Genomic DNA, 15,595 nt, shown 5'->3' on the forward strand with positions numbered 1-15,595 from the left:
GTACAATAAATACTGAATAAATTTGTCAGTTGAACTAATTCTGTTGACATAAACTTGTCTCAAGTTGTTTGTTTCAAAAACAATCTATAGGATTTCATGTAGAAATTAAAGTGTATCTTAGATTCAATGACATTTTATATTTGAACAATATGGTGTTATCAAACTTCTGAGCAAGTAGCTATTTTAGATATTAATCTCCTTCAGGACTATTCTCCTTTTAGTGACTATTTTAGTGACTATTCCTGAAGGAATAGTCACTAAAAATACTGTAATTTCTTGTGGATAACTCATGGGTTATCTGTGTTTTGAAAGATAATTTCAAAGGAAATATGCTGATTTTATTATAATTAAATATATTTCGAAGGTTATATGCTGATTTTAAATCCAATCACAAGTTAAAATTGATTCACACTACAAATTTTTCTCTGGAATTTTTTCAAAGATTATGTCCATATTATTGGATCACAAAACATGGAAAAATTAGAAAATATTAACATGTTGAACAAATATTAAAATCATTAGCTTAAGACAAAATTCTAAAAATGATGATTTATTATAAAATTAAAATATTGAAACAAGTAAAACTTATACTGAAATCCTGTTTAAAAGGTTAAAACATTATTTAATGTTAAAATTTTGTTTAATTTTTGTGAATTTATATTATTAGTACTTGGCAAAAGAAATGAATCATAAAGTAAAACAATAAATCATATTTATTTATTAATTATTATTGCCTTATTATCCTTATTTCAATTCTTAACACATTTGTCAACTTAGACAATAATTATTAATAGGACTGTTAAATTGGTGTTAAGTGTTAATGCAAAATTGAGTAAAAGTTCTTATAGAAAATAGAGAGTCTGTTTTCTATAAGAACTTTTACTCAATTTTGTATAAACACTTAACACCAGTTTAACAGTCCTATTAATAATTATTGTCTAAGTTGACAAATGTGTTAAGCATATTTATTTATTTTTACGCTTAATTTACATAATTATCACATTAACACAACACCTGAATTGAATTATAATGGTGACCAGTGTGTACAAGTTAAATTTCTCAGTATTTCAGAGGAATTTGTCATTTGCCACTTCCTTGCCACTTCTAAATGCCAATCATACAAGGTGTCTTCAAAAATGCATTAGCAAAGACAATATACAAGTGCAGATGTATGTGTGTGCATGTGCCACTGTACTAACAAGGAGAGTGATGTTCAGTTCTCTGATTCAAATGAAACTTTGTGAGCATCTAGGCTTAAACATAAACAGTTCCTTGTCCAAATAATAGACCACTTCTCAAGTGTTTCTGAAAATTGAGTGTTTAGTAGTAGACTCTGGCTGTCAATAGAAGATGGTTGCTCAAAGAGTAGAAGGTTCACTCATGAATCTTTTTCATGAATTATGTTGTTATTTACGTGGCAAAATTATTTACAAATGGATGTGAACATTTATTTGAAGTTACTATTTTTATTTACCAGAACGGCATATGCTTGATTCTTTTTGTCTCCTGTCACTGTAATCTTTTGACTTAACTTTCCACAGGCAAAAATAACTATGATATAATTCAATAAATTCAGTAAAAAATTCATATGAGCATTGCCATAAGTCTGACATGTTCACTGTGTAAAAAAGCCATTGAAAAGAAAATGAAATGGAACAATTATTTGTGTTCTGTACTAGTCAAGAAATGATGAAAGACTGAGTGAAAATATCAATCAAGATGAATGTGTCCACTTGTTAAGACAGTGGTTTCCAACCTTTTTGTACCTGCGCCCCCCTTTAAACAAAAAAAATTGTTGCGCCCCCCTAATTTTTCTAACAATCTAATTTCATAAATACTCAACTGATATTATAATTTATTTAATGGGCTACAAAATAATATACAATATTATGTAAAAATATACATAAAAAAATAATTATTTATTATAAGAAATAATAATTTTAAATGTAATAAAAACAAATCTTACAAAAATACAAAAAAAAGAATATATAATTAATACAACATTATAAAAATTTAATGCGACGGTTGAGCTGCATGCCCCCTTGCAACAGCCTCGCGCCCCCCTAGGGGGGCCCGCCCCACAGGTTGGAAACCACTGTAAGACATACTTGATGATTTACCAGAAAGCAAAGCTCTAGCTAATCTATTTTCTACGTTATTGTCCATCTTCATTCATTTCAAGTAAAATGTCTGTTTTCCTATCCAATGGGCTTAAGACCATTTCCCTTGGCTTAATGCCAATTTTGAACACCTGCAACTTTAAGTGAGGATCTGCTAACAAAAAATATAGTATAGTGTATCACAATTATTTTGGTTCAAATTACTCCTTTGGTTTCCCTGTGGAGTGTTAGGTCTGATTACTGGATGACCTTGAAAAAGATTTTTAAAATACTACACAAATGATTTTTACATGTACTGTACCACCTGATAGAAAACAACAAACTGATTCTGTATGTAGATATGTCTTGATTTATACTGTTAATATTGTTGTAAAAGTATATAATGTGCAATAAGTAAAATATAATGTACAGTACTGTAGATCTAAACTGTGTTGTTTATGTTAATGAATTTTTTGGATTTTCGGTCATCTGGATTGAGTCTGGTCCTGTTTGAGCCAGATAAATGGGGGTTCCACTGTAATAATACTAACAATATGGTAAAATAATAAAATATTTTGTTACACATAAAAGAAAAAACTAAAATTGTAAAGGTTCAAACCTATATTGTGTAGCTCCAGTGCTTAGTGTCTTATCCACTCAGCTATTGTCATTTTGAACAGTTGCAGACCTTCCAGACTTCTAAGCTAACACAATTTTCAGAGGCCCATTTTTCGGAAACACGTGAGAACTGGGTCCTATTATTTGGATAAGTAGCTGTTTGTGTTTAGGGCTACATGCTTACCAAGTTTCATTTGAATTAGAGGCCCAAATGTCTGATCCTCTTGTTGTAAGTTAATGTCTTTTCTAATATGTACTTAGATTGAAAGTTATTTAATAATTTAAATATTACATAAATGTTAGTTACCGTATATTTCGGCGGATAAGATGACCTTCAGATAAGACGATGTATAAATTTTCGTTGAAGTTTTATAGTTTTAGCGTATATCTGTCCTATAAGACGACCCCCAAACTATCAACGGCCTATGAATTTAGTTTAGATCAGCAATCATTATCTGAATAATAATACTGAATAGCATATATGGAATTATGTCCTATTTGTAATTTTTCGAATGAACAAATTTTATTTTCTTGCGTCTGGCGATTTTTGCAAACATTTGCACTAATTCGGGCATTCTGGAAATGACCTTGACTATTCACAAAAACGTCCCATGGGCTATTCTATTTTGTGCATATACCCTACTCTCTTCTAGTAAATAATTACGGTTTGTCTGTCTTTTTATAATGGTTTTAATTTTATATAAATTTCAATCTAATTTTTTTGTATCTGTCCTATAAGACTACCCTGGATTTTGGAGGGCCTTTTTTTATGGTTCAACTATCGTCTTATCTGCTGAGATATACGGTAATGTGTATGCTATAGATAGCAATTGGTATCACTATTGATATAGCCTTAGCGTTTGTGTCTATAGCAAACTGGTTAACAGAAAATCTTTTATATTGTTGCATTATTAGTTCTGGTTTTGGACTCTTTTCAATAGACAGTCACATAAATGGGTGAAATTGTTTCCCCCTCCATATTTATGTTAAATATTTTGTTCTTCAACATTGCTTTTACGGTTTTAAATATATTTAGTGGTTTTACACAACTGAAGGATTTATTAGATACTGTAATTATATTAAGCATTGTCTTTGAATATTTTGTTTTCACAGACACATTTTACTATCAGTCATATAAAGTTTTGAAAAATCAACTAGAATTAGCATTAGAATTGCTAAAAGTGTTTTATTTTTTCTTTTTCTTTCTTTTTATGAAAATCTGTTTGAAGAAGGGAGTTTGTTACTTTTATAAATCTCTGCCAGAAGAGAATTTTTAAGTCGCAAGAAGGAATATTTTTCTTTTGCTTCTAAATTCCTTTGCAAAGAAACTTTTTTGAAAATGGAATACATAAAATCAAAATATTGAATATCATTGTCCAGCAAACATCTAAATGAGATTTCAGTGTTATGTACAGTACCATACCACAAAATCTATTTCCAATTTTTGAAGACATTCTTTCAAAAAAGCAAATGCAAATTTCACATTGATTTATGTCTATTGTTGTCCAGAAATATAAGATCAAAGATTAAGACTATTTTATCTTTCATATGTGAGCCCTAGACTTGTCTGTAGCTCACCTGGATCTTTTCAGAAAAATTTTAGAGACCCTTGATCTAGAATATGTTTATATAAAAGTACTGTATGCAAAACTGAAAGTTTAAAATGTTATTATATATATTTTAATTAATACTTTCGTTTGATACTTTAATATTTATACAAATAAATGTTTTTTTAATAACTTCATTCTCTAATTTTTATATGAAGTTGTTTTAAAGTTATTTTTACAATTCAAGACTTATTTAAAATACTGTTGTTTTTCATTTTTTAAAGTAAAACATCAAACTGTGAGACATCTAGTGAACATTGTTTATTGTTTACAGCTTATTTTTTTGACATTTTCACATGAAATTTTTTAATTGAAGTAAGTAGATAAGATTAAATATTCATCATTGAAAATTACTCTGTAGTTGTGTACAATATAAAAGTATAAAATAAAACAAAATTTTAAAGACAGGCCTAGGCCTAAGTAATTTTATTAACCTTTTTTGAACAAAGTATATCATGATATCAACTATTTTATATTACTGATAGTAAATACATTTGGTATAGGCCTAAATTAAATGTTTAAAGAATAAAAAGATAACTAAACTGGGTTAATAATTTAGTAGGCTATAAGAAAGCAAAAAAGGAAAAGAAGGTAAAGGAAAAATACAGTATAACTCAAATTAGTAAATACGCTTTTTCACAAATGTTTCCGATGTACTGTTTTCCTTCAGCAGAAGACAAAACTACTTCCCTTTCTCCTCTGCTATAATGACTTATTAATAGTAAACACATAAAGCTTTATTGAATGGCCTATTAAGATATATTAACATAAAAAAAGTAATAAGCCTACCACTAATTAAAGAAAATTTACATAACTAGCCTAGTCTAAATAAAACAGGCCTACACCAAAATAAAATATTTTAGCAACAATTGATTATTGGTAAGACTATAGCCAAGAACACACGTGTAAAATTGTTTGGCAGAAAACTGAATCAGAAATCAGCTTTCGGTTTAGTTTTTATTATACGTAAAAATTCTGGCCAAATAGGAAATGCCACAGCCACTAACAGTGCTACATTTTATTAATTTTTTTCCCTCTCTCTCATCTATACCTTTGACCTTCCATTTTTTCTCTGCTGCCTCTGCTATAATTTAGAAAATTTAAATTAATAGACTTGTATTCTGAATTGAAATAAAGAATGTATGATCTAAATACTATATATCGATTCTACTAGAACTACCTGTTATTTGAAATTTAGCACCTATGGTCCATACACTTTGTTTAAACACAGTGTATTTATACGTGACACTTTTTTGTCATAAAGACACTGATATGGTCAAATGTATTTGATAAACTCCTCTATTTCATTTATTTTTTGTTTTTTTAAGACTGTCACAATTGTAGGGTTAACCCTCATTGCCGCCATTGCTAGAATAAAAACTGTGTGTCTACTTTGACGTCACAAAAAAGACTTCTCTTTATTGGAGGATTTTTGGCATAAAAAGTAGAGACGAGCTCTACTCTTTTTTCAATTATGTTTCAGCCAAAACTTCAGAAACATTTTTATGCTTTCTGTTTTATGCTAGAATTTTACACCAAATTTATGCATGTGTGTTCCTGACCTATGTCTTGTTTATAAAATCGCTCTGCTGTCAATGGCTGGACTCCTTAAAGATATGAAGGAGTACATGTCGGGAGTTGAATCTGGCACAGAGTATTTGGTGCCTGAATCATTGCACATAAAAAAATCAGACTTGCAGGTACTCAGGACTGAGAACAGAGTCAAAATAAAATACAAAATGACGACACACTCTCTACAAACAGGCACTAGTGCAAGATTTGCGCATGCGTTGCTCGTTGGAAAGTTCAAAATGAAAACACTGCAAAATTGAATTTTGACAAACGAATCTTTGAAAAAAGCCATTTACCTGTCCCGTGTTGTTCCTGACATCTCTCTGGTTGCAATCTGCTGACCTTGAACAATTGACCCGAGATATATCATTTTAGTATCGGAACATTTTTGAAACTAGATGGTGCTAGTTGTTGCAATTTTATATTAAAACTAACTTTCAAAATATAATTTTTTTTTGTTTTTACATTTATTAATATATTTTAGTTTGTGCAAAAAAAAAAGAAAATAATTTCGGACGATACAATAGCCACAGTTATTTTTTTCAAAACCGGGAAATTTTTGTTAAGCATTGACAAAAATTCAACCCAGGGTGGCGCACAACAGAGAAATTTTGACATTGGGTAGGTTAATTTCACCGAAAATGCATTGTGGACGACCTTGTGGTTGTGGCCGGAGAAGTTTGAACGATTGTGTTCAAAACCAGCAATACCAAAGAAGATTGAAGAATGAGGATGAGACCCTCCATGAGCGTCGAAGTGATCCCACTTAGTAGTGAGTCTCCGGGACATAGTCTTGTCCCAAAATTGGCCTTGCTGTTTAACTTGTTTATTTAATTAGCATGGTATAAAAATAATGAAGTAAATAAAACTATAGCTCTGCTATTTTCTGTGTATTAACATTATGGTTAAATTAGGTGTAGACTTAATACATTTCAAAAATATTAACAGGCTGAACTTAAATAAAAGTTTCATGAAAATTAATGACTGGTAAATAAAAATCTGGAGCTGTATTCTGGTCGCTGTCTCTGGTCTCTCGTCTCTCACAAGCTGGTTGCTGATTGGCTAATCATTTGGATTAGCCAATCAGCAACTGGCTTGTGAGAGACAAGAGACCAGAGACGGTGACCAGAATACGGCCCCTGGTGTCTCATTTTCTATCTCATTTGAAATGCACAAAATGCAGACAAAAGATATATGCAATAAAAACAACTAGCAGCTGAAAGGTGCATTTATATACTATATACAAATTTCTAATTAAATATCAATGTCTTTTGCAGACATATACAGAGCGAAAGTTAGTGAACTGACAGAAAAGTTTTTCACCTATTTTTGTAGTGTTTCTTAAAAAAGTTAAAAAGATTCAATGAAACCATAGTCATTTTATAAGAAAAGTTGTGTGTTAAAAAGCACTAAATAAACTTAATATTGTATTAGTACAGGACAGATCAGACAGATTAAGTCAAATTTCACAACTGTCCCATATTTTTTAATTTTTCAGACTGTCTCATATTTATCCATAATGACTCTACTAAAAAAAATATACCTGAAAAATTGAAGGAAAATTTGGAGTTATTTCATTATTAATATCCTGTGTTTCTAATGATGGTAAACTTAATGAGTGCTGCCTTGTTTTTCTACATTATATAAATTGTAAAAACATGATAATGTATAATACAGCTGATGTCACTAAACCAGTGTTTTTTAATGTTTCTTTAATATTGGCACCTGAACTTTAGTTTTTCCTTGCAGATTCCCTACTACTATATCAATGTAGAGTTATTGCACTTTGTATACTTAGTAATACTGTACATGTAAGAAGTGTTAATTGTGCTGCTCAGTACTATTTTATGGCATCCTGAGATGGTACTTTAATTTGTGGAATATTGCTAGAACTTACTTAATTTTGATTTTTATTTTCTGAAGGTATACCTTTTCAAAATATTTCTATTTTCTGTTGATAATATGCACTTCTATCATTACTACATCAATATGTTGAATGTGTTCAGAAACCTATTTTTTGAAAGACTGAAATGCAGTGTTGGATTAAGCATTTTGTCAAACTGAAAGCACTTGCCTTTTAGAACTTTTTCCCCCTTATTTGAAAACAAATCATATCAATTACATTGCCTAGACCTGTCAATGCATCTGCATTGTAAACAGAAGTAGTGGGTTGGAATCTTGTCCCAGATGAATCTTTCTTCCAAAATAATTTATTTTTATCAAGTGAGTAACTGCCTAACTTTAGTCCAAATTACATAATATTTTTATAATTAGCCAAGTTCTAGGCTGATAATTAATTGGGTTGCAATTTAAAAAATTGTAGACCTATAAATTCCACTGTTGCTGCTGCTGTCTGTCCTTAATCTTGAGAATGGAGTTAGATAGATGAAAGCCGAGACCAGATATGGAAAACTTAGGGGCACAAGGCTCTGATTAACTTTATACAAACTTCTGACACAAACCAAAAGTCATGCTACTTCAATTTAAAAATTTTCTCTTGGAAGGAGTTAGATTGATGACTGGCATGACTCTTACTGACAGGAAAAGTATGATGTACAGCGGCAAGACACTACTAATTTGAGGTGGAGAGCATATATTTTAAATTAAATAAATTAAAGATATGATTAAAAATTGCAGCCTGGTGTTGTGACAATGTCACGATAAATATTTGCTTATTTACATTATTTCTTTTGGGAAAAATTTGTTCAATACTTGAATGCCTTCTGAAATGAATACAAGATACTATTATATATGGAAACTAATATACTCAGCACTCACTCTCTATTCCTAATATTGTGTTAAATGTTTGTCAGCAGTCTATTATCCATACATTTTCTTGATTCTATTAGGATGTCATCGGGATTCAAAACCTTATCATTCTTCATCCTTTTCTACACAGAATTAATCTTCACCTTCACCTTAGTTTTTTTTGTCAGTCATTCTCTTGTCTTCAATTTTCTGCCTTGAATGCTCCCAATTGATGTCTTCTTACTCTGTCTTGTTTAAAAGGTTTGCAAATGCAATGTTCTTCACCTGTTAAGAATTTATCATCTGCTCATCAGAGTCCTGTTGCTAAACCTGATCATTGTGACATTGTAAACATCTCTATTCTTCCTTTGTTTTGCATCTTCATTTTTAAAACATACATTTCAGAATGCTTTTTCTACAGCTCTTTTTTAATTTTTTTGCTGTTTTACATTCTTTTCTCTTAGCATTGGTCTGATCTAAGTCCCAATACTTGGCTGCATTTTTTAGTCTTTGCCTAGTGTTGGAACTTCTCATTTGGATCACTATCATATTTCTATATCTGCTTTGCTTTTACTGCTAGTTTGATCCAACACAGATTCCAATTAAACTAAAATTGAGAATATACAATAAAAAGTTTTTTTGTCCTTTCTCCTAAATGTTCCAATCTTCCAGAAAACCAAGAAGGTAATTATAAAGAAAGCATACTAACCTTATGTTTTTCCCAGCAGGATGGGAAAATTAACAGAAATGTGAGAAAATTAAGATAAAGCAAATGCTTTTGGTTTACTTCTAAGACCTGCTTCAGGTTGATAAATGATACATAATATGAAACATTGTTACAGAAGACTTATTGCAGTAAATAAAAGTAGAGGCCTCCCATTAGTTAAAATTCAAATTTATATAAATTTTTTTATTATCAGTGCATTCCATTTTTCAAAAATTGAAGCAATTTTATCAACCTAAAACAGGTCTTAGGAGTAAACAGAAGTGTTTGTTTTATCTTAACTTTCTCACATTTGTGTTCATTTTTTTATCCTACTAGGAAAAACATAAGGTTAGTGTGTTTTCTGTCCTTTCTCACACACAGGAAATAAGTCTTATAGTAGAGTCAGCCTTTTATTAGAGGTTGTTTGTCTGTGCAAAATGTTATAAAAATTTCCTCTGATCATGATGGCATAGTGAGGTTAATGAGCAGTCTCTAATAAAAGGTTGACTCTGTTGTAAGATTGTTATTTCCTGAGGTGTGAGAAAGACAAAAGAAGACTTCTTATTGTATAGTCTCAATTTTTGTTTAATTTACAATTACTGTCCTGACCATTTTTATTAAATAGAGATTGCAACAGCAATTCACAAAACTGGAATCTTACCTAAGTTGTTTCAGTTCTACAGATATTTTTCATTAAATAGGGTAGATGTACCAGTTCTGGCCAGAAAACAAATTTAACTTAAAAATATAATCACCACACATTCAAATCTGTCCAATGAAACAAACTTTTATTGTTAACTGTGTGAACAGTTAACAATAAAAGTTTGTTTCATTTGTGATTATATTTTTAAGTTAATTTGTTTTCTGGCCAAAACTGGTACATCTACTCTATCTTTCCAATATCAGTTAGAAACCCTACTCTTGTCTTTACTCAATTGCCATCATTTCGGGATCTTTTTTTTGCCATGCGTGTAGATTGGGTCACCAAACTACACAGGTCAGATCTGGCCCGTGAAGTCATTTCATCCAGTCCGCTTCCACACTGTGCCACAAATGAGCGAGAATATAATTATTTAAATGAAAATATCATAGATTGTAAATGAACTTATCATATAGAGAAAATTAAATTAAGTGTAAGTAAAAATGCCAAAATTGGTCCAATCTGATTTTTGCATTTGACAGTAATATAATTTTTAGGAAAATCTGAAATGAAAACTTTGGCGACTTTTTGTGACTTTGGATATCGAAGTGCTTTTTGTGTAAGTACCTGCAATGAAGTTTCTAAGAAAAGTGATTATGAGCTTGCTGCAGCAATCGTGTTTGTGTAATTAAATCTATATTTTGTGTATTCAGTATACTATATTGAACAAAATGGTTGTGTGGCCCATTCATCATTCTCTGTTATCTGGCCCACTGTGAAAAAAGTTTGGTGACTCCTGGTGTAGATGATAGGTTGGTTTTGTCTTCTTTTGGAAGAGGTTTAGTATGACTAGATTTATAGTCACTGGAAAAGTTCATATTTCTTGCATTCTTTTTGTTTCTCAGACTTGCACCATATTTGCCTTGTGCACTCAGTTGCAGTGTTATATTCACTCACATGTGTGTTCAAGTCACATCACACAAATAGCCTTTTATTGGTAGGAATGTCTTGTATTATGGAGTTTGTTTCTGCCCAGAAGTTATCTTTGCTCTCTATCACTACAAACTTAGAGGGTGGCACTAATAGCATTTTAAATACAACTATCTATCTTAGGTCAAACTGTATAATTAAATTGTCTATTTCTAATGTGTGTGTTTTCTACTTGTTTTACTATGACACCATTTTCTTTTTCATTAACACAGAAGTACAATTTGTATTCCTCTCCAGCCAATTTTCATTTGTTTCCTGTATACAGAAAATTGCTAATTTGTTGTTTTTACCATGCCAACCACTTCTCTAGTTTTAGTCATAGTCTAAATTTAGTGTACCCATCTTAATATGTACCATTTCCTACTCATGTCTTGAGCTAATTTCATTAGTCATGAATGCTCTTGATAAGATAACTCTTGTTCATTTTCTACAGGAGCCAGCAAAACTCATATATGTTGCTTACAGTTATATTGTAACTCTAGTTTCTTCATTCCATTGTATTTGCATCTGTGAGAACTTTTACTTTATTATTATTTTTTTTAGCTGGATTCCCTTCCTAACACCAATCTTTCTCTTTTACCCAGGCAGAGTTAATTAATTCTTACAAAATGTGTGTTACTAAAAAAATTCCAAATATCTTCATTTTTTATTTATAACTACAGTAGAGAGTTGTTAATCCAAATCAATTGAGGACTGGGGTTGTTCGGATTAGTGATTTGTTTGGATAACTGATTATATACGAAAAAATATATTAACCTGTTCGATGTTCAAATTTTTCTCCGTTGCATGTCGCTTTGTGCTGAATTTTCGTCGATTTTAAGCCTAACAAAAATTTTTATAATAATAATCGAGGCTATCGTATCGTTAAAAATTATTTCTTTATTTTGTACAAACAAAATAAATATATTGAAGAATATAAAAACATGAAAATTACATTTTAGAAGTAAATCTAGTATCAAAAACGTTCGATTCAGCACGACACAGTCCGACTGAAAATCGTTCGGATTAATGACTCTCTACTGTATTTGTATTGAAAATGTTTAAAAACATTTTTCTTTTGTCGTATTATAAAAACAATTTGTTAAAGTATTAAAATATATGTTTGGGGACATTAGATTGCTGAGTTTTGAATTATCATCTAATTCAGTGATTTCCAACCCGGGGTACGCGATAGGTTGTTTAGGAGTACAGAAAAAAGTTAATGTATTATTTTTTCTGCCATAATAACTATGTATCACAAATTAATAACAATAAAAAATTATTAGGTAAAAAATGTTCCTTGTAAAATCACAAACTTTATTATACATTTCAAAATGCAAAAATAGAAATAAAAACTTATGCTGCTGATTGTATAATGCAACAGATGAATAAATGTTGTGCAGTCGGTCAATGATAGTGGGGATACCATTATGCGTGATTAGTGATTTATGCTATGGTCTTTTGATGGTGGGGTGTGTTGTTGTTATTATCATCTCTCAACAATATCCCCACATATTCTTTGAAAAAAGCATTTTTTTTGTTTATAAAAGTATTTTTTATTGTTAGCAAGGAAAAGGATATTGCTAGTTTCTCCAGATTTTTCTCTATAAGCAGTATTTTTTTTTCATTATTTATTCAGTATTTTTATTTTTATTGACAAGACTATGTCTTGTTTATAAAATCATACTGCCTGCTGTGTTACCAGTTTAGAGGTATGAAGGAGTACATGTCAGAAGTTGCAATTTGGCTCAGAGTATTAGGTGCTCAAATCATGCATGAATAAGAAAAAAACCAGACTTTGTAGGTACTCGGGACCAAGAACAATGTCAAAATAAAATTCAAAATGGCAACACGCTCTACAAACAGGCAGTGCGAGATTCGTGCATGTGTTGCTCGTTGGGAAGTTGGAAATGCCACGAGAGTATGCTAATGAAAAAGGGTTGAACCGTTGATCTAATCAAATCATTTCACTTAAGGAATGTAAGTGGCTTATGATATATGTCCCTCATTTGTTGCATCAGCCTGTAGTGTTATTCCTGTCTGTTCTAGTTCATTCTCAGCTGTCATTGTCACAATAGTGTTTAATATTGTTTTGTTTTTTAAATTCAATTTAAATGATAAAATTTTCAGATAAATACAGTTGATCACTTTTATCAGTTTTATTTTATCTTAATTTTAAATTATTGTTGTTGCTTCTTTAAGAACAAAAACTTAGTTTCAAAAAACTTCTTTTATTTTTTTATTATTTTGTAATTATAATTATTTTTCTTTAAACAGAAAGATGTTTTGATTTAAAATATCAAATAGGAGAAATAATGTATGAACTTTACACTATATTTACTTTGCTAGATTTTTAAAGTTATCATTTAATGTTTCTTAACTGTTCTTAGTTACTATGGTTCTTTCAAATATTCTAATAAGATATATTTTCTTACTGGATCGTTTGAATATAAAACATTAGTATTTAAGTTATAATTTTTAAAAAAGATAAAATATTAGCCAATGCTATTAATAATGTTGTTTTAAGTTTATTTTATCATCATTTCAACCACATTTGAAGAAATAATTTTAAGAAAATCCAAATAATTCATAGTGAAAAATAAATGTAAAATTATACTGAGTAACATATATTAGTGTCAGACGACGTTAAATTCATAAATACTGAATAGCTTATACTAATTACTAGACATACATTACACTTAATTACTAATTACTAGGCATATACTTACACTATATAAATCATTCTTGTATCTTAGATTTTAGAGAATCTATTGTATTATGTTTTGTTAAAATATATTTCTTTATGAAATTCATATAATTTGAAATTTTTTAATTTGTAAAATTTTAAATAAATTAAAATATAATTTAGAAAACATTTCTAATTTTTGTTATTTTTCTTTTTTGTTTTCAGGTTTGCATTCTTATTATAAATAACTTCAAATAAAATATAGAAAATATGCCGTATTTAAATACTTCAGAATTGTATAATCAGTTGTAATTTTTTTTTAATAAAAATTTTCAATATTTTCATAATGAAAGTGATTCATTATTATCTTTAGCTTATTATTAAAGATATATTTTATACTTTTGATATACTTTAATACAAATTGTAACTTCCAAAAGTATCTCAGTTTTTAAAAGATATTGTTTAAATAGAAATTCCAGTTTTCCCAAAATATTTTGTAACAATTCAGAAATCTAGAAACATTTCAGATTGTTTTAATGAGATATGAATAGTTAATGATACAAACCTGATCATTTAAAAAAGATATAGAAATGTCTGTTCATTATAAATTCAAGAGTAGCTTGGACTTTGATACTGTAACTTTTGACGGGCTACATATATCTGTTGCTGATCTGAAAAAATCTATTATGCAACAAAAGAAAATTGGAAAAAGTGCAGATTTTGATCTTCAAATAACAAATGCTCAGACAAAGGAAGGTAAGATATATCTAAATTATTTACAAATGACAGTATTATGGAAACTTTACATTTGATTTTAACATTATATTTCATAATTTTAAGAATTTGTACTGATATATGTTTAATCATGTGATCATTACATATGATGACATGATTATTTTTTTCATATTTTGACATTAAAACTTAAAATGTTTAATAACACATATAGTTGAATACTGATCTCACCTTTTAAATGAAAATAATTATATTTAATTTCAAAATGTACAGTACATTATATTTAATACATGCAAATAACTGCTTTAATTGAAGAACACAAAATAAAAAAGCAAAAACACACTAATCATACTTGACTCCAGCAGACAAATTTTAATGTAAGCACAAACATTTTTTGGCTACATTTAGGAGCCTTTATCAGATAAGAGAGCCATTCTATAAATCAACTAAATGTGACTGAAAATGTTTGTGTTTACATTAAAATTTGTGTATTGAAGTGAGTACAATTGGCATGTTTTTATTTTTGATCAACAGTTCCAACTTTTGTGAATTCAGATAATATAAATAAGCAAACATTTATTCAAAACAAACATTTTTATACTTGACAAAAAAATATAACTTGCAGTTAAATTTTTTTATGTTGAGTCTAAAAATGGCAAATTAGCCAAAAATGTTTGTTTTTATTTTCTATTCTTTAATTAAAGTAGTTATTGGTATTTGTATAATGTTTTGAAGCGTTTACTGTTGTAGTAAATTGCATTATAACATAAAAATAGTGTTTTTCTTATATTCTGTTAAATTACATTCAATATTTAATTTTTTAATCTAGCTCATAAATTTATAAAAATATAATTAAATAATATGCATACTTCACAACAAATATATTTGAAGGAAACAAAACTGCTTGTGAAGTTAAGGATAAAACCAAAAATGCTAACATTTTTGGCTAATAAGCCAGCTTTATGTATCTAGAATTTGAATTTCAACCAAATACCATAGTTATAGAGATAAAGCTTACATAATACACCAATAACTTCAAAGAATTAACATTATGAAATAAAAAAAAAGCATCGTGGCAAATAAAATGCTAAGAAAAAACTAAATCTAAGCCTCAAATATGGAAACTAGAAATTACTAATTTATATATGCAAGCCATTTCTACATTCTCTAGTGACATAGCCTAATGCATATTGATTCCATTGAGACAAGCTCCTTGTG

The 15,595-nt window shown here is 29.3% G+C and overlaps 1 protein-coding gene across 1 annotated transcript in view; it reads left to right on the forward strand.

Annotated features, from left to right (window-relative positions):
• The window catches only part of snama (something that sticks like glue), a 133,701-nt gene that overhangs the window by 13,023 nt on the left and 105,083 nt on the right, over positions 1–15,595 (forward strand). The window contains 1 exon segment of the mRNA XM_067286829.1: positions 13,871–14,401. Within this exon segment, the coding sequence (XP_067142930.1) occupies positions 14,236–14,401 (166 nt within the window). The 5' untranslated portion in view covers positions 13,871–14,235.

The sequence above is a fragment of the Centruroides vittatus genome, unplaced genomic scaffold, assembly GCF_030686945.1.
Source record: "Centruroides vittatus isolate TY-2023 unplaced genomic scaffold, ASM3068694v2 scaffold_386, whole genome shotgun sequence".
Classification (NCBI taxonomy): Eukaryota; Metazoa; Arthropoda; class Arachnida; order Scorpiones; family Buthidae; genus Centruroides; species Centruroides vittatus.